The sequence below is a fragment of the Eleutherodactylus coqui genome, chromosome 7 (assembly GCF_035609145.1).
Source record: "Eleutherodactylus coqui strain aEleCoq1 chromosome 7, aEleCoq1.hap1, whole genome shotgun sequence".
In the NCBI taxonomy this organism is placed as follows: Eukaryota; Metazoa; Chordata; class Amphibia; order Anura; family Eleutherodactylidae; genus Eleutherodactylus; species Eleutherodactylus coqui.
In genome coordinates this window covers 119,163,310-119,183,599 of record NC_089843.1, presented here as the reverse complement: position 1 = coordinate 119,183,599, position 20,290 = coordinate 119,163,310, and the positions used below count along the sequence as shown (strand labels likewise).

Here is a 20,290-nt window from a genome sequence, read left to right as displayed (position 1 = left end):
ATAGCCTGTGATGTACTCAATTTCTAACTTTCACTGTATAGACCTTTAATAGGAAAAATATTTCACATTACTCTCGTATTCTCCTTCTCTCCTCCCCTTCACTTCGCCCTCTCTTCTCTTTTTTTTCATTCACTTTGCTCTGTGTATGCAATAGGGTCAGAAAAGAGACAAGGAATAAGGAGTAATTAAAGAGGTAGCTGAACAAACAGAACAAGAGGAGGCTAAAGAGGGAGGGAGCAGATTGTTGTGTGAGCTCTTGGTGCTGCAGTCAGAAATATTGGATACTAAATCCGTTGAATGATCAACCTTCTATACAGGACAGGCAGCCTTCCTTCTATTCAGCCCCTACTGCCTCACAGATATGCTACCGGAATCCCTTATTTATCTAGCTTGGATTATTGGAATGAACTGTAAGTAAATATACTATAACTTACTGTCTCTTTGAACAAATAAAATGCATGCTTCCACTTGAATGTAAATTGCATCAGTCTTAATTACTAATTATTTAGGGCTGTAAATGAACTTAAATGTCAATGTGATGTAAAAGATTATAGTAGTTTTACAGCATTGGAATGCATGTGATGATGTATAGAAAAAGGCAATTACATGGAGAGAATAGGAGTAGATTTGCAGATAATTATGTTACATTCATCTCTGGCTACAACAGCAATGTTTTGGGGGATTGTAATGAAGTAGTTATATTTCACAGCTGCTTTTTATATGTGTTGTTTCTTGGGGTTAAACACAGTATATGTTCGATGAAACGACTGTGTGAATTTTAGTAAGAGGCTTAGGTAATGTGCAAATCCCTTATTACCATTCTAAGTAGCCAGAAGTGAAAACTGAGCCTCCTACTAATGGAATAGAAATTTGTTACTGGAAATGTTACTGCAGTTTGGGTTTATGAACTTGTAGTGTCCAGACTTGTCCATCATATGTTTGTGCTTTATGAGCAGACCTGTGATCTGTTACTATTCCAAGAGATTGCATTCTTGCATGCAGTGCCTTTAATACAAATTTTTAATTATACTGACACGGATAAAAATAATAGTGGACTGACTGATTACTTAGTGAAAATGTAAAATGTATATTTATCAAGTTAGTAAAGTTTGTAGAATAATTACCATATACGTTGTTTCTATATCTACTCCACTTATCAAGCTCAGCAGTGAAGAATAAAAGATTTTCATAATGAATTCAAGGGTCTAATGATATTTAAGTTCTTTTAATTATTCATCAATTCTTTTTACTTTCATAACTCGTCATAAAATAGAGTCACGGGTCAGCATTTTTATTTTTATGTTACGTCATAGGAGCAGAAGACCTAAAATAATGGCCGTTCTAGATCTGTCTCTTGACATACACCAACCACGCTCAACGAACCTCTATAAAGGGGTTCATCCGGTTTCATCCATAGTGTCTGTTACATTTCTGGAAAAAATAGTGCAACAGGCTATGCTGTTTTTTTCTTCCATTTTTGACAATCTGTATCAAAGATTTACAGCTTTAGGCTAGTTTTACACAAGTGAATTGTGGACACATTATTGTAATGGTATTACAGGCCAATGTCCCAGCCCGACCATGGGTAAACTGACCCAAACTCAGAGAATCATAAATCCCTATAATGCTGTGAGTTTGGGTCAATAAACCAATGGTGTGCCTGGGACACTAGTTCGTATTACAGATGGAAAAAATATGTCCTAAATACGTTCATGTAAAATGGGCCTTAATGAGATTTATACTCACCTTTGGCTGTTACTGAAGCATATACTGTAATGGAAGATGATAACGACAGATGCGTGAGCACACACCTCTTAACTTACTTTTATGACTTGTTGAGTTGAGAGTAATGAGTTATGGGGCAACTGTATTAAAGAAAAACACATTGAACCCACCGGTCCACTCACAGTTGGTTTATGATTGATTCTTCCCTTCAGGGTCACTCAAACCAAGAGTATTGGTAGTGGGCGTTGAGTAGAGACTACCGGCTGATTAGGGTCTTTAAGTGCAGTGATGACCACACGCTCTACGTATCTACTGGTTTAGTGTAAATTGCTGAGGAATCCTATATGAAAGGTTTTCTCAGAAAAACAATATTCGGAAATCTTAAGTGTGATATGTTTGGACACGGGTACATTGACATTCTATGTTTGTTTGTCTGTCTGCTTTGTTAGTCCATGGCCCAGAATTTTTAATGAATATTTAATAAAGAATTGATTTTAGTGTACTTTTTCTGTGATAAACACCGTGAATTTGTAGTGCAGTAGTTAAAGAACTCAGTACATCTAATAGCCTTTTCTAAAATCACTTTAATTATACAATCTAATGAATGGGAACGTTCCAAATATAGGAATCAATTGTTTGCCAAAGTGGTAGTAGATTTTCAAGGCCTCATTTTTTTAGCTCGCTGGTTGGCATGAACTTTTCAGGCTTGAAGGAAAGCATAGGAACTAAATAGATAAACCCAGCCCAGGGTTATGGAGCCAAACTGCTCAGGTGTCATTCAGATAAGAGTAGTAATACAAACTTTAAGACCAAAAAAGTAAATATTTCCTCTGAGTACATTTAATTTAGCCCTGCTCTAATGTAATAAGATATTCTTCCTCATTTTGCAGTCATGCATCTCCCTCAAGTATATTTAATATTATTTGTCCAAAAGACCAATTTGTTTTGCAGCCAGCTCACACAGCTCAATCATAAAATGATCGTGACCTTCCAAATTACTCGTAACTGGTAAACTTCCCACAAAAGGGACATGGCTGCTTGTCTTTTCATAGATATAAGCCGCTTACTGCTAAGGTTGCCAAGCAATGGTTTTATTTCTGAAGTGAAATGGAGTCCAGAATTCTGTACATGAGAACATGATGTGTAACATTTTTCATAAATCACTAAATATATTTATAGAAAGGTTTTTATTTAAAAAAGCTTAAATACGGTTAAATCAAATTTATGGTGAAGGAAGAAATGGTAGTCGAGTAATTTATATAAGATGAGGTGAAAAGAAAAGTAAATGTCACACAAAGATGATCACAAGTGTATTCTGTAAGAGGAAAAAGTAACAGGTGATGCATAAAAAAATTCTGAAAGTCTACAGTTGATTGCCACTTTTCGCCAGGGGAATACATATCATAGAGGCAGCCCAGGCAGCTGTCTTTTCTTTGGATCCACCAATTTTATTAAGCAAAGAAAGGGGTAATTAATTAGCAATTGTCATGTAAAGTGAAAGGGCACATTGTCCTTCTGTCCTGGTTGGCGTTATCCAGAACTATAAGGGAGGGCCCTATTGATCATTGCTATTGGGTCTCCTTTCTTCTGTTTAGGCCCCTGCCTTTGGCTGTCAAACTAAGCATTTTTTTGTATCTAGCTATTTTATTATTCATACATGAGAGAAATAGATTTTTTGACAACATAAAGCTGTTCATACTGATATATTAAGGTAGGATGTACGAGAATCTAGGGAGCTGTGTGTAACCGTTGTACCACAATTAGCAATGTGGAGGTGAGAATGTTTTAAAATTAATCTAAATTTCCCTATCAGGCTAGGTAAAGCGCTTGCACCAGAATCAACTTTTACCACTTATCCATAGGATATGTGTAAAATATCTGATTATTAGGGCTCTGTTTCCCTTCCTCCTTCTCATCACTGTGGGGTCACTGCTCCTAACAGCAGCGATGTTCCATTGAATGGAATAGTGGCTGTTCATGCATGGCCGTGACTATTTATTTCAACGTGCCTAATGGAAATAGTCAAGCATTTGTACTTGGTTTTCTCTGACAGTCCCTTTAAACGTAATGGAGTAGCACCTTGCATGAGGAACCACCACTTATATTGCCTATCCTAGGGAAAGTTGATTCTGTTACCACCACTTTAAGGGACTGACATTGATAGTAATGCTTCTGTCCATTCCACATGAAACAGATATGCTTGAAAGGCTGAAAAGTAGACAATAGAGATGAGCGAGCATACTCGATAAGGCAAACTACTCGAGCGAGTAGTGCATTATTCGAGTACCTGCCTGCTCGTCTCTAAAGATTCGGCTGCCGGCGCGGGTGACAGGTGAGTTGCGGCGGTGAGCAGGGTGGAGCGGGGGGGAGAGAGGGAGAGAGAGATCTCCCCTCTGTTCCTCCCCGCTCTCCCCCGCCGCTCCCTGCCCCCTGCCGGCACCCGAATCTTTAGAGACGAGCGGGCAGGTACTCGAATAAGGCACTACTCGCTCAAGTAGTTTGCCTTATTGAGTATGCTCGCTCATCTCTAGTAGACAAGTTTAAACTTACCTCTGTGGGGAAAATTTACTAAGACTAGCATTTCCAACAGCAGTCTTAGTGCACCTTCACAGAAATTTACAGGCATAATTTATTTTTTTCATGCATAATGTACGCCAATTTCTTAAAAAAAGTGGTGAGGCCAGCACAGGAAGATGGAAAATCCACAAAATGTTTGCACAAGTAGGACTTGCTCAAAAATCTGACTTTTGTATGTCAGTATTCTGGCGTACAGCCTTCTGTAAATGTTCCCCTATGTGTTCATATGAAAGTTGGATGTATATATGTTTTATGCCTTAGTGAAAATTATTGAAAATCTATGAGAAATGAAAAGAATACTGGTAGCTTTGAAGTTTGTCTTTTGAAAACACAATTATGTATAATTATACTAATGATACCAGTTTATTGTCTGCTTGTTTTCTTACATAAGTCTTAGCATTTGGTCATATATATATATACATACATACATACACACACACATATATGTATATATATATATACATATATATATATATATATATATATATATATACACACACACACACACGTACATTTCCAAACTATTAATCTTATTTTACTAGGAACATTGGCAAAAATGGAAAAAATATTCCTTCATTTCTTGTATTTCCCCATGTTACAGATAGATTATTGCATTGTGCTGTATGGATTTCAGATTGATAGTTATCACAAATATGTTTAAAGAAGCCCCGTCACTCGACAGAATCAGTGGTGTTGGCTGCATGGCCCTATTGACTTTATCCCCATTTTTTCCATTCTCAACTTCCTTTACCCAGACAGGCTCTTTTTACATTCGATTCCTCTCTCTTAATGTTTCAAGTGGGTAAATCCCACCGCTTACTCGCAGTGAGTGACATTGGACTGCCAATCAAGTCCGACATTATGCACTGAGAGTGAATCAAGTCCGACAATATGCCCACTTGACATATTGATAGTACTAGTAGCTGGATGTCAGAAGAGCCTATTCTGGCAACGGGACCACAGCAGCAGAGCCATGCAGCCAGCCCAAATGACTCTATCCAGTGACAGGTCCCCTTTAATTTTTAAAGTATAATAAGTTTTAGCAATTCTAAAAATAGGTTATCCACATTTAATTTACTTTTGAAAGTCCCCTAATCTTGGGAAGTTCCTAAAACTTGTGTTCAGTAGCAGATAAACTTTTAAAGACACTTGCCTTATTAGTTCTGGATTGGTTTCTGAGCTGAGTTCACGTTAGATGATATCACTATAGATATCATGTTACTAAACTGGAATTATCGCTGAAGATCAGTGGTGGAAAGCACAGAGATGTAACAGAAGAATGTCACAAAATGAGCAAGGTAAGTATATTTGAAAGTTTTAGACATAGCAGGTTTGATGAATGTCGGGGAAATCCTTTGATAGCATACTGTATGTTCATTTGTCAAAGCATAACATATGCCAGATTTTTATGTTCATTTTTATTGCTTTTTAAAGAATCTTATCTCTGGAGACAGTAGAATTGATTTACCAGATGTGTGATGCGCATTTTGAATATTCAGTGTAGAATAGGACTTTTATGGATTCTTTTCATCTCTTGTGCATATCTCCTCATATCTCCTGGTCTAGCTAATTATGGCAAATTATGGCTCAACTCTACAGAAAAAAAAATTATATATATATATATATATATATATATATCAGTGCTCCACAAACCACCATTGCCTGACAAACCCCATTGAGTTATAATGGATCTGTCGGCTTCTGATGTGGTGTCCTTTGATTTGACAGGAATATCTAGGCCCACATTGCAAATTCATGTTATGGAAAAATAGAGCTGCCTGCCATACCACCATTCTATTTTTTCCAGAAAAATTATGGATACCTTGATGTAACGCATCAGACCCCATTCTAAGTCAGTGTTGTCTGTTGGGCACTGGTGGCGCCAATCGTGTGACAGATCTGGCACTGCATTATGGTTTATATATATATATATAATATATTTTCTTGATAAATGTGACAGAATCTACAACGGAGCTGATGTAGATGTGAATGGAGCCTTTATTACCTGCACTGACATTCAGCTCTATTTATTGGTTTGGTGTCTGAACTGGCTTCTTTTACATACATACATGTTGTATTCCACAAACCAGCTTGTCTTATCTCATTGCTTCATAATACAGTTGGCTGGTTTCACATCTGTGTCGGAACCTCCGGTTGGAGATTCCACCGCAGATCCAGCTCAAAATACCAGAAGAAAAAACTTTTCATGCATCACTTTTTCTTCCATGTGCAAGCCAAGCAGCTGAGCGGAAACCAAATGAACCCCATTATAGTCAATGGGGTCCATTCATTGCTGTTCAGTTCCGTCCTGAGTCGGAGCCATTCAGCTACAGGGATTCCTATTTCCTGCTCCCCGAATGGAGCAGGAAAGTGGAACCCCAGACTCAGGTGTGAAACCACCCTTCATTTCTCAACCAGTCTGTTCTTATCTCCACTGACCACCATCTACTCTCTGGGGAGATCCAACCAAGGATGACAACCTGAGAGTACATACATTTCTGAGGGAGTCTTAAGTTGACCACACACTTTAGATAGCTGTCAGACGAATGCTCATTTAGCTGTCAATTAAAGACCATTCATAGACATGCAGACTTGGCTTGACTGAGTATGTATACATTCTAAATAGATGTATGTTGGGGAAGAGGGGTGGTAAACCACTATCAGAAACTTATCTCCTCTGAGACAAAAAGGATCAGACATATTGAAATCCAACATTCTTGATTCTTCTTTTCCTTCAACATCTTCTCTTGAGGAAGTCAGGACACCGCAATATGCATTAAAGAGTTGGCCAGTCCTGAAGAAATCAACAGGTTTAGCCGAAAGAATTATGTATGGTCATCTTTAGTATGAAGGATAATCACTAGACTCTTTGTTTGTACCATCCAATGCCAATCCCTGGTTACTGGTGGATCAACCAACTGGTCACAACAGCTTTATTATAATATCAGTTTTTGGAGCTCTGGGATTTTCATTTGGGTGGTGTACCGTATATCCACACAACTTTTTATATTATTATACAAGACGGCAAAAAAACTAAATTAAAATAGATCCAAATAATACCATAGTCTATAGTAGTTCCTGGCCATACAGAAATGTAATCCTCGTAAATAAAATAATCATAAAAGTATTTGTGCCAAGATATCAATTACCCTGGTGTTGCAGCTGAATAATAGCTTCTACTTAGCCATTAACATGTAGAAAACTGATCACAGCTTTAAAGAATCTATTACAACAGCCATTCAGTGCACAAACAGGTGAAATGCCACATTCAATATGCATAAGCATCCACTATAACGATGCCACCGTAGTGTAAAAGCATAAAAAGGTGCCTGAGCTGGTATAATAATAATAAAAGCAATTATAACAAAACTAAAGAGAAGAGGTGAAATTCTAATCACGTATCCTATTTGCAGCCTTAAAGTTCCTTTACATGGGAAGAATGTCAGGTACATAAGCATCCGAGTGCAGTCCCACAGACTATCACTGCTGAAATTTCATACCGGAACAAGAGTTGTTCAGAGAGTAGAGGCTGAGGGGGCTAGAGATCTCTTCCGGCCACCTGCCTCCATTCACAGTAAACAGGCAGTCGTTCATAGATGAACAACTGCCTGTTTATATAAGCCAATATTTGATTCTTCTCAGAAAGAGAAACCAAGTAATCTTGTAGATATGATACCTTTTAATGCCCCTTGTAAAGGTACCTCTAGTTGCACATGGCAAATTACCACACATGTCACATATGGATTCACATTAATGTGCAAGTATTCGAAAAACATTTTTATTTAGGTTATGTTAAATACCTATATATTTACGCATTTAAATCTATACAGTTACACTTTCTTAGTTCAGGTGAAGTTCTCTGGAGCAAGAAAGGGTCTCTTCAATAATTCATTTTTTGATGACGCAGCAAAAGTGCTTAGTGAGGGTTACTCAGCATGTGGTCCCTAGTGGTTCATACAGTCTGAAGTGCTGATGCCTGGTGATTAGTAATTCACTTGGCTTCTGGTCAAAAGAACTTTCAGCATCTGGTGTTTGAGCCTCAGTTCATTCAGTTCAGTGGACATTTAGTGTCTGGTACCTTTTAGACAGCAGCATATTCAGTTCTAACATTCACAGGTCAGCTAGAGTGGATCGATGGGATGAGCTTTCCCACTGTATTTTGTTCAACGAAGCTATTTGCACCTCAGCACCATTAATAACAAAGATTTACTACTTTTTCATGGCATTTCACAGATAAACTCATCATTTAGATTTGTGGAGAAGCTCTAAGAGTTTGATCTTGTTTCTTGCTTTCACTGGATAAATGTTACCTATACTTAGTAGGGTTACCATGGGTTGAGCAAAAGTATGTAAATCATATGTTATTCACAAAACATTAATACATGCTCCTCAAAGTTATACTAGTGGAATAATAGTCTTGCTCAGTTCACGGACAGTCATCAAGTCATTCTCCTTGTTTTTCAATAGCTTTTTTTATCAGGTAAAAACTGTAGATTTTACACAGCTTGGTGCAATTATGGTTGAAATGCTCTTTATTCCGATTATACTTTCATCACACATATTGACATATTATACATTAAGGCCTCCTTCCCACGGGCGGGTTCGGATCCTGTAGCGAAGTTTGACCGCGTGCCTGGCCAGTGACCCCTGTGTACCTATCCATTGTCTTCTGTTCAGTGCTGCGGATGTGCCTGCCGGCACTCCGTTGTGCATGCTCAGTAGCTGTCGGCGCTCTGTGATGATGCAGATCCCATGATACTTCCGCAGTGCTCACTGTGTAAATGCCGCAGGACAGACGGCTTCCATTGACTTCATTGAAAGCTGGCCGTGCGTACACCACACAAAATCGTAGCATGCTGTGATTTCTCACCCGCGAGCAAAAAATCACAATCAATTTCCGCTCATGGGCAGGAAATCACATTTTGCTATAGCATGCTATGGGCTGGATTTACTGCAGAATCCCGAGGCGGAATCCCTCTCTGGATTTCGCAATGCTCATGGGAAGGAGACCTTACTTTACAGTGGAAGAAATCATGATGGACATCTGATAATATAATAGCACATAATATTTATGTGGCAGATTTGTTACAGTTTTCACACATTGGAAAAATTTGCAGTAAATGCAGCTTGTGTGAATATACCTAAAGGGCTAAGTAATGCATTTCCCGATAGGCTTCTCAGAAACCTCCCAATCATTTGATTTTATTACTAAACCTATCAGGATAAAAATGTATAAGCAATGCTGTCAATGGGTCAAAAAATTTTACCAAAATTTGTATATACATATCAATCAGAGCAATGAACTATGTAGTATATACATACTTAAAATTAAAATGTGTATTTGTATATTAATATTGATTCAGACTATCCACGTTGAAAAACTTTATTGTACACATTAAAAATGGTGAGGTGGGACAGTGGAACAGATTCAGGGAGACAATAATGTAATTTAGATTAATTTTGCCTCACGTGCTGCATTTCCATAATTCATTTTAACGGATGTGCCAGATAAACTAGCATTACCTTGGTTTCATGATATACAGTATTAGATTATTGTCACTGTGGAAACAGTGGCGAAAATATCTTTCATCCTTCATGTGCGGTTATGAATTAGGATGTGGAGTACTTAATAACAACCTAATTCATTTATTTGTGTATACAATTTTACATTAGCCTGAAACCTATTACAATATTTCTGGGTATGGCTTAGAGGTTAATGGTTTACTAGGTTTAGCACATTAAATACAACAGACAATGTGACAATTAAACATTCTGAATTCACAATGATATTAATGAGATGCAAAAAAACTTTACAAATTGTTCAAGGATTGCAGAAACTTTTACATATATTTCCATTTCTTTTCCGTTATTGATGGAAAATATAATTTAAGTCACTTCATACTTTCTTTTCTTAGAAAATTATAACTGACAGTTTTCTTAGTGTATTGCACATCTAGCAGCACGTGGATAACAGAGAAATGTCAAAAAAGCTAGAATGTTACAAATGAAAATCATGTAAATTTTTTTTTACCTTTTTCCTGTAAAATTGAGTTTCAAAAAGAATAGTGGATGCGAGGAAATTCAGATTGTAGAGATTTTAAGAAGCAACATAAAATTATATTAAAATGTACCAATGTATGAGATACAAATGAAGAATCTAATTACCATTAGGAATGAAAGGAACAATTAATTAAGTAATACTAATAATTATAAGTACAAAAAAGCAGTCATAAGGACAAGTGCTGGCATTAGGGAGGCAAACTGGGCAATTGCCCAGGGCCCCCATTCTCTAGGGGGCGCCCAAGCAATTTGAGCCTCTCACTGCACTTGCCAATGTGCAAGTGTACAGACAGGTTGCGGTACCTACCCTGAGCAGTAGCTTAGCAAGAAGGGTTGCAATTGTGGGGGCCCACAAGCTAAGAGGGCCCACTCACCACTATTATGAATTTACAAATGACAATATGCTGCCTTCTTCCTGTCACTACAGAAGACCTCTGATCTGTCTCCTGTTGAAAATATCTTCATGGGCTCAGTGTGAACCCACAGATGGGTCAGTTGCCATCCTAAGAACATCAAAAAGTCCATTGTCTACAGCCAGGCCATCAGATACAACTAGATCTGCTCCAACCCAACAGACAGAGAGGAACATTTACACAATCTCAAAAAGACATTTTTAAATCAGGTCTACCTACCATTCCATCTCAATTGATGACCAAATCACCAGAGCCACAAGGATACTCAGAAATCAACTACTCCGATACAAGGAGAAAGAAAAAAAAAATGGACGTGTGCCTCTAGTGGTGATCTACAATTCACGACTTGAGGTACTAAGGAAGACTGCAAAGAAACTCCATCATACCCTACACAAGGATGACTGTGTAAAAACCATATTCCCAGACCCTCCCATCCTATGTTACAGGCAACCTTCTAATTTGAGAAACTTTATAATCAGGAGTGCATTGCCCTCAGACCCACAAAAAGGACCTTATCCCTGTAATGTAAGGAAGTACAAGACTTGCTCACATATACTGATACAGATACGGATCCCCAACACACAGCAGGACTATAAGATCCCTGGGACATTCACATGTTCCACGTCTGATGTTGTGTACCTGATCCAGTGCAGTTAGGGTCCTGTTGGGGGGCTTTATATCAAGGAAACAGGACAAAAATTGAGAGCCAGGATGAGATATCATCGCCACTCAATTGGAGAGGAAAAAACTGATTTACCTGTGGCAAAACGTTTTTGTGGTCATGGACATAGCATCGAGCAGATGAGTTATCATACTGAAGGGTGACTTCAAATCACAGCGTCGCAGAAGAATTTGGGAGTATAAGTTTATGGCCATGTTTGATACCCTCAAGAATAGAATGAACCTCAGCCTGGGATTCTTGCATAAGTGGGGAATAAGATGGGTGTCCTCTTCTCAATCATTGTTTGTCAGAAATTGATTGTAAGAATATTTCCATCCAATAGGTGGTGCTGCAGAGGTAGTGTTTCCATCTTCTTCTATCTTCTATGTACATTAGAGATAAGAGACATCATAAAACTGTCACAATCCTCAGCTCAGTGGACCCATTTAGTATTTATTTCTTTGCTCAGACTGTCTTGTGTTTTTTAAGTCTCAAATTTCTGTTTGTGAACATCTATTTAGATCTAGAGGGGTGTCTACCCCTCCCCTCTGCATCTGTATGTTATAATTATATGCCATCCAAACTAGTTTCATTCATAGCCTGAGGAAGGGGGCGATATCTCGAAAGCTTGATGTAACATCATGTATTTTTGTTAGCCATTAAAAGGTATCAGATCTACAAGATTACTTGGTTTCTCTTACTGAGAACAATCACACTTTAATGTGAGCAATGAATGGCAGGAAGGAGCTTCTGGGACTGGAGTTGCATGGAACAGTGGGATTTTTAAAATGGAAATATTTTTCTTTGGGAGAATAAATAATAAAAATGATGGTAGACACAGAATGCCATGATATTTTCTGACATATAAAGCACTCTCTATGAAAATGCAAGCATACAGAATTAAAGTGTGGGTCAATTTACTACTATAGGTAGCACATTATGACTCTGTACAATTTGTAGGTTATAAGGAGCCACAAAACACTTATGTGCATTTGGATGACCACCTGTGCTGTAACAACATTAGAAATGTTGAAAGACAATTAACAAGGTATTAATGTAAGGGTTTAACTGCATTTAATATACCTATTTTATATGACTGAACTGGTGTGCGAGCTTAAGGACTTTCAGAGAGGTCACATGACTGGGATTTTTTTTACTTTAACTTTGCTGCTGTGGATTGGCAGGGCCTGAGGCGCCTTCTGATTGACTGATGGGCTTGGTATAAAAGGCAGGTCTTGTTCACTATGCTGTGGTGGTGACTTAACAGATTTTTGCAGGGAGCAAAGAGCTCTGTGAGGAGTGAGCTGCCCCAATGCTACTTTTGAGCTGAGTTACCTGTACTATAGAGCATGCCACTTGGATTTCTAGAGTGGTGCTACCCAGCGGTTACAATGCAAGTGCCAGGAGGAGGTCTGACGATCATCAAGGGAAACGTCAGCTGCAATTACCAACCGCAAGTGCTGAGCCGTCACCATGATAGAGACCATTAGTGAAAGCCAAAAGACTAACAGTTAGTAGCTACATATTCAAGTTTCCATGGTGTTTAATCATGAGTACCATCACCCAGGCTCTTCACTGGGAAACAGATTGTTTTCACTTCGTCACTGTATAGCCTCACCAAAGGTACCATGCTAATAATTTTGTCACATCTTACTGATGCTGGATTGGAGCCACAGGTGTAGTAGCCGAGCCAGTCACTAGAGAGAAGTCAGAATAGCCGGGAGTCGTTATCGGAAAGTCACATTATGCAGTACAAATGGATGAGACGGAAGCGTAGTCAATGGAAGTCAAAGGTCAGCAACAATAGGTATCAGTATGCTTGTAGAGAAGCCGTAAGAAGAGGAGCTTGATCAAGGTAGTGGAACACAATAATCACACATTGAGGGAATGGCAAGGCCAGGCTTTTATAGGGGATGCAATCAAGGCAAGAGGTGGGGTCAGGCACAGGAGGCATGAGCTTGATAACTGGGATCAGAGAACAAGGATGAGAGTTGTGCAGGGAAAGTATTCACAAGCTGTATAGCTCAATAAGAAGGGTCAGTGCTTGTAGTACAGGAAGTCCCGATTCAAGTCCTGACAAATTCATTTAGGGGGCAGTGAGTACATATTTCATGTAGCAAATTTAGTTATTTGGTTCCTACAAGACTAAGTTACTTCAGAGAAGACTCCTACTTTCAACCAGCATCTGGGGATCTATTTTTCCCTGGTTAGGGTGAAGCATTTATTGACTGTGATAATTCAAAATTGCATGGACAATATTAAGGACACCCTTTTCATAGTTTATGAACTGAGTTATAGCCTTAATTGAACAATAGTAAACTGTTTGCATTGTATCCAAATACTGTCATATTATTCTTTATTCTACATTCAGTAAAGTATTTTTTGTTCAACTGAACTGGTGTAAAGCCTCTCCATCACCAGGATCATATTCCCCACCTGCAACTTATTTCATTAATACAGAGTATACCGCTTTTGTATGAAAGTATAACCAGAAATTAGAGTAGAGTTCATAGTTAAAATTATCCATTAGAAATTAGCAGAACTCCTTGCTGTTCGGCCATTCCTGCTAATGGTCTCGGCGCCTTCATTGCCTGTCCACGCAGAAGGAGAATCAACAATGTCTTTGTATCCATCACTCGAGGACCTTAAGGTTGATAAGGTCATTCAGGCTCAGACGGCGTTTATGACAAATCCTGTGACTCCAGCAATTTTATCGGAGGCTTCAGCATCCTCGCCTACATCTCTGTATGGAGGCTTGTACCCTAAGCTGTACCCGGAGCTGGTTTGAGTGAAGATGAAATACAAAAGAATATGTCCGTGGTGCCCTCAGCTGGTATGCAGGTGAGAAGACCATCAGCTGTGAATAACATGGTGGCACCTGTAAATGGAAGTGATCTGGGGATCCGCAGGGCAGAGAAAAAGCAGGGCTGTGTGAAGTTATACTGTGTACAGACCAGGACGGAAAGATTGGTCTCCACCTTAAGTTCATTGACAATGGTATTTTTGTGTAGCTCGTACAAGCCAACTCTACGGCATCTTTAGCTGGTCTGATGTTTGGTGATCAAGTTCTTCAGATTAAAGGTGAAAACTGTGCTGGCTGGAGCTCTGAGAAGCCTCATAAATTTCTTAAGCAAGCTGCGGGGGACAAAATAAGCATGGTGATCAGAGACAGGCCATTTGAACGCACCACCACAATGCACAAGGACAACAGTGGGCACGTCGGGTTCATTTTCAAAAACAGCAAAATAACTTCCATTGTAATGGATAGCTCCGCTGCAAGAAATGGCCTTATTACCGAGCCCAACCTGTGTGAATATAATGGCTAGAAAGCCTATGGAATAAAGGATCCCCAAGTTGCTGACCTGCTTGCTAACTCTGCTAACGTGCTGGCTTATATTTTTGAACACATGGTGAAAAGAATGGCTTCCAGCATGTTGAAGACCTAAATGGATCACTCTGTTCCAAAAGTTTAATCATATCATTCTCCTTTTTACCCCAGTCATATAACCTTGGCTGAGCTAGGACTGACTTTACAATGAGCAGACAGCAGGGTATTCTCTCTGACTGCAAGGTTTCCATTTCGCATGTTAAAGGGGTTGTCCCGCGAAACAAAGTTGGGGTATACACTTCTGTATGGCCATATTAATGCACTTTGTAATGTACATTGTGCATTAATTATGAGCCATACAGAAGTTATTCACTTACCTGTTCCGTTGCTAGCGTCCCCGTCTCCATGGTGCCGTCTAATTTTCAGCGTCTAATCGCCCGATTAGACGCGCTTGCGCAGTCCGGTCTTCTCCGTGTTGAATGGGGCTGCTCGTGCTGGAGAGCTGCTCCTCGTAGCTCCGCCCGTCACGTGTGCCAATTCCAGCCAATCAGGAGGCTGGAATCGGCAATGGACCACACAGAAGACCTGCGGTCCACCGAGGGTGAAGATCCCGGCGGCCATCTTCGCAAGGTAAGTAAGAAGTCACCGGAGCGCGGGGATTCGGGTAAGTACTATCCGGTTTTTTTTTTCAACACATGCATCAGGTTTGTCTCGCGCCGAACGGGGGGGCTATTGAAAAAAAAAAAAACCGTTTCGGCGCGGGACAACCCCTTTAACCTTTTGCTGTCTGTTCTATACAGTATCTGCTCATTTAGATTTACCAAGTAGAAATCTGTGCAACTTCCATTTAAATAATCCAGAAGCTGTTTACAGCCTGTCATATCTAGTCCTGTGAAAGCTGGATAAGAGGTATACAGTATTTTTTGATTACTCTTTAGTCTCACAACTGATGTTTTGCATATAGATTCTAGCTGTCTGCCATGATAATTGCATCATCTGAAAAAGAAAATGCATGAGTGGCAGGAGAGAAATGTTGTAATTTTATATCCTCAAGAGCTATTTTCCTATGTATGGATCATGTTATATTTGTCAATTTTTGCTAGATATAGTATTTTATGTTGCAAAAAGCTTAAAATATTACAATTGTTGCACAAATTAGCAGAACAATGATCGGTAACGATCATCTCTCATACTGTGAAAGGATCATAAAATGTCACACAAAAAAATCAGTATAATGCCAATTTGTGGAGAGAAGAAAGTACACATTGTATATATTATGATTACATCTTTATTTATACATTTCTTAAAGAAGCACATTTTGGAAAATTCATCACAGTTAAACTGATCTCTGATGTGAAGATTCCAGTTCTGTAGCTCGTCCCCTCCAGGCTGTGTATTCTGCACTTTTCTTTCGACCTGCAGGTCACATGACCAGTAGTCTGATAACACTGTGTCCTGCAGGTAATGGGACAGATTTATGAAGTTGTCATGAAGAAAAATGGTTTGTTTTGCCCATACCAATCAATCACAGAGCAGATTTAATGTTTAAAGCAAAATACGAAAGGAAAGTTGCACTGTTATTAGTTACTATTGGCAAGACAGACAGTTTTTCCTTATGACATTTGTCATAAATCTGCTCCATTAACTACAGAACAGGAGTTTAGCACTCTCCATACCCTGCAAGTGTCAACTGTTTTCAACAACTGATAGGGACAATGCTTGGAGTTAGCTCCAATTGTGGCCATCAAAGGGGTTTTGTCATTAAAAAAAAAAATTCAATACTCACGTATTCTTTCCCAGGCAGATTCCTTAAGGCATCTTCTCCTCCTAATCTTGTCCAGTCCCCCTTCACCACTCATCACCTCCAGCCTGCCACCTTGTTATGAAGCCTGCATTTCTCGCATTCTTCTTCCTGCAGGTTAGTGATGGTCACGTTGTGATTTAGTGATGTAGCGTACATTGCCGGGCAGGAAGAAGACTGCCTGTGAATGTACGTAATGTCACAGGAAGCAGAGGAATTAGCCATCTGAAGGTGAAGTGACCCCCCGGACTGCAGGAGACAGGAGAAGATCAGCGGGGAGAAGATGCGGTAAGGAGTCTGCCTGGGGAGAAATAGGTAAGTATAGATTTTTTTTTTATTTTTTAATGACAGAACCCCTTTAAATGGGTTTTCCCATTATTTAAAGTTGCTTCACATCAACTCTGTCCTTTGTGGTCACTGCGAACCAGGATCTGTGACTGCTGCAGGCAATCACTGGCCACAGCACTGACCTTCTATAGCCAGTGATTGGCTGCAGGAGTCACATGTCCTGGTCAGCAGGAACCAATAAAGACAGAGTAGCTGTGAAGCAACTTTAAATTGTGGAAAACCCTTTTAACTGCTTAGATGTTGCTGTCAGTGTTGACAGCACCACAAAGCAGGCATTTAGAGAGGGGGTCACATGACATGATTGTTGAGTGAGAATGGGTTCACACGGCAACCCAGAGCCTTGTTAAAGTCCCAGGGATGCCATCTGTTGCAATATATTAAGCCCTGCCAGTGGCAGGTCTTAAAAGGGACTATATAACCCCCAAAAAATATTATTTAAAACTAGATAGAAAAATATTTTCCATTTTTCTAATCTGTTTTTATTTTCTAATTGTAGATTTTTTTATTCTTTGGCATATACATGACTATGCGGGCTGACATCTTGCCTGAGTTACATTTAACGGCATCTAGAGCATTTAGAGAGTTACAGTATCCTCTTGAGACATTTACAGTTAAACACCTATTGTGATCTCCAGATTAAGGTGTCTGTGTGCTGAAATAAGTGTTGGCCTTCCCGAACATGGGTTAAAGGGGTTGTCCCGCGGCAGCAAGTGGGGTTATGCACTTCTGTATGGCCATATTAATGCACTTTGTAATATACATCGTGCATTAAATATGAGCCATACAGAAGTTATTCACTTACCTGCTCCGTTGCTAGCGTCCCCGTCGCCATGGTGCCGTCTAACTTCAGCGTCTAATCGCCCGATTAGACGCGCTTGCGCAGATGGGTCTTTTCCCTTCTGCTCGGTTCGGCAGCAGCGGCGTTCTGGCTCCGCCCCCTTGTACATGTCATCGCGTAGCTCCGCCCCGTCACATGTGCCAATTCCAGCCAATCAGGAGGGAAAAGACCCATCTGCGCAAGCGCGTCTAATCGGGCGATTAGACGCTGAAGTTAGACGGCACCATGGAGACGAGGACGCTAGCAACGGAGCAGGTAAGTGAATAACTTCTGTATGGCTCATATTTAATGCACGATGTATATTACAAAGTGCATTAACATGGCCATACAGAAGTGCATAACCCCACTTGCTGCCGCGGGACAACCCCTTTAAGTACTTTAACTATAATTTTTGCAGATGCACTTTATTACTGTTTTTTGGTTATCTCATGTTGGTATCTCCTATGCATTTGCACTTTATTTGTATATGAATTTTCATCATTTAGGGTGGCTTCACACAAGGTGCGTATACAGCTGCTAACCCCTGTACGTGCAAAAGCACGCGTGTATAAAGGTCCGTACATTGTCTTCAATGGAGCTGTGGTTGCTGTCGGTGACTCCATTGAAGGCAATGGTCTGCCGGCACCCATGAATTGTTTTTTTAGGGAAGTGCTTTACATATAAGTCCTTCCTGAAAAACAAGAATTTTAGTGTTTAAAAAAGAAAGAAAAAAAAAAACTTACCTGTCCGCCACTGCTTTGTCTCCTGCGGGGATGAAGAACACATCTGCCACATGCGGCAGATGTTTCCTTCATCCCCATGAGGAAAATGAATTCCCTGCTGCACCTGCCACATCTGTGACAGATGCGGCACAGGAATTCTGCATCCCTGCGGGAATAAAGAATTTCCTACCACAGCTGTCACAGATGACAGCTGCGGTAGGGGATCCAGGTGCTGGAATCCTGTAATTGTTTTTCAGGGAAGGGATTTAAATATAAGCCCTTCCCTGAAAAACAAGGAAAACTGGTGTTGAAAATAAAAATCATTGTCACCTTCCTTCAGCTGTCAGGGCTCTCTCTGCGCTGTCCTTGGCTCTGTAATGCAGTTCTTTCAGCAGGCGGGGATTTAAAATCCCCGCCTGCTTAAAGAGCTGCTTCAGATTGCCTGAGGTAAGGTTGGGACATTGACATAAAAATATCGATAGTTGATAGTATCGACTATCGCTGAACAAACTATCGATTATTGTAAAATATCGGTGTAAAACCATCTTTGATGATTGGAGGTAAACACACTGAAAAAAGCTCCTGCCAGCTACAAGAAAGAGAGAAGCTGGACGCTGGACATGACAGGATGTGAGCATGATCTCTGTGTGTGTGTTTGTGGGGCTGCATGCCCTGCATTATTTCAAGTTGCCGCTGAGGGACGAACGGTCTCCATGGCGACTTGTAAACAATGCAGGGCCTGGTAACGCGAACTCAGTGCCCCGATTGCAATTGTAATTGCGTTAGATGGGTGTAATATCTTTTCTATGGGCACTGCGTTCGCGTTAGACGTTGAACGCACGACAGGTCATGTCTCCTTTTCTGGACACGACCTTGGTGCGTTCAGCACAGCCCTCCATCTGCATGTGGAAATGCTTTCATTTAGAAAGCATTGCCCACAGCTATCATGTTAGACGCAAGCATTCAGAGCCTGCGTCTAACTCGATGAACAAACGCATGTGCAGAAGGGGCCGAAGACCCCACTTTTTCTGAGAGTTGTTTTGCCTGGAGCAAACCTTATTGGTGACAGTCACCTCACACTTTCCAAAAGCTTCTAGTACTTGTTTATACAAGTTGGTACATCTTAAATCAATATTATATCGCCTTAAAATATCGATGTTACCGCTATATCGGACATAACAATATCGATGAAAAGTATCACCAAAGCATTAGCGATATATCGATATCGATATTTCGATATATCGGTTTTCGATGTCTCAACCTTAGCCTGAGGCGCTCAGCCAATCACAGGCAGCTCTCATCTGTCATTCATTCAATGAGAGCTGCCTGTGATTGGCTGAGGTGCTCAGCCTATCAGAAGCTGCTGTCTGTGATTGGCTGAGCACCTCAGCCAATCACAGGCAACTCTCGCTGAATGACTGACAGACACGACTCCAATGAAGACAATGCATGCATTCCCTGTGGTGCACGCATGTCCTATCTCTGCAGGCACACGCCTGTGAAGCACGGACATGTGCACACACCACAGGGAATGCATTGATTCTAATAGAAGTGTGTTTTTGTGCGCGTGTATGCACACACAAAAACACGCTCCTGTGAAGCCACCCTTAGGGTATGACATGAATTTATCGATTGTTTAATCGTGGCTTTCTCCTTTGTAGCAGTTTGTAATGACAATATTTTTATTCATATTTTGGTGTAACACACATTTTTTATTTTTGGTGTTTTATCTTGTTGTATAGCCTCTTATATGTATGTACATTTGACAATATTTTCAGTCAAATGTCCCATTGGTATCTTGTTTTAATAAATCACCTACTGTGTTATCTACATAAAGG

The 20,290-nt window shown here is 40.0% G+C and overlaps 1 protein-coding gene and 1 pseudogene across 1 annotated transcript in view; both read left to right on the top strand.

The window, feature by feature from the left end:
* The first annotated feature begins 297 nt into the window (after positions 1-297).
* Positions 298-20,290, top strand: part of RXFP1 (relaxin family peptide receptor 1) — a 218,959-nt gene continuing 198,966 nt past the window's right edge. Inside the window, exon 1 of the mRNA XM_066573587.1 lies at positions 298-410. Coding sequence (XP_066429684.1) covers positions 362-410 — 49 coding nt within the window. The 5' untranslated portion in view covers positions 298-361. The remainder of the gene's footprint in view (positions 411-20,290) is intronic.
* LOC136573386 (syntenin-1-like) lies at positions 14,054-14,909 on the top strand (annotated as a pseudogene).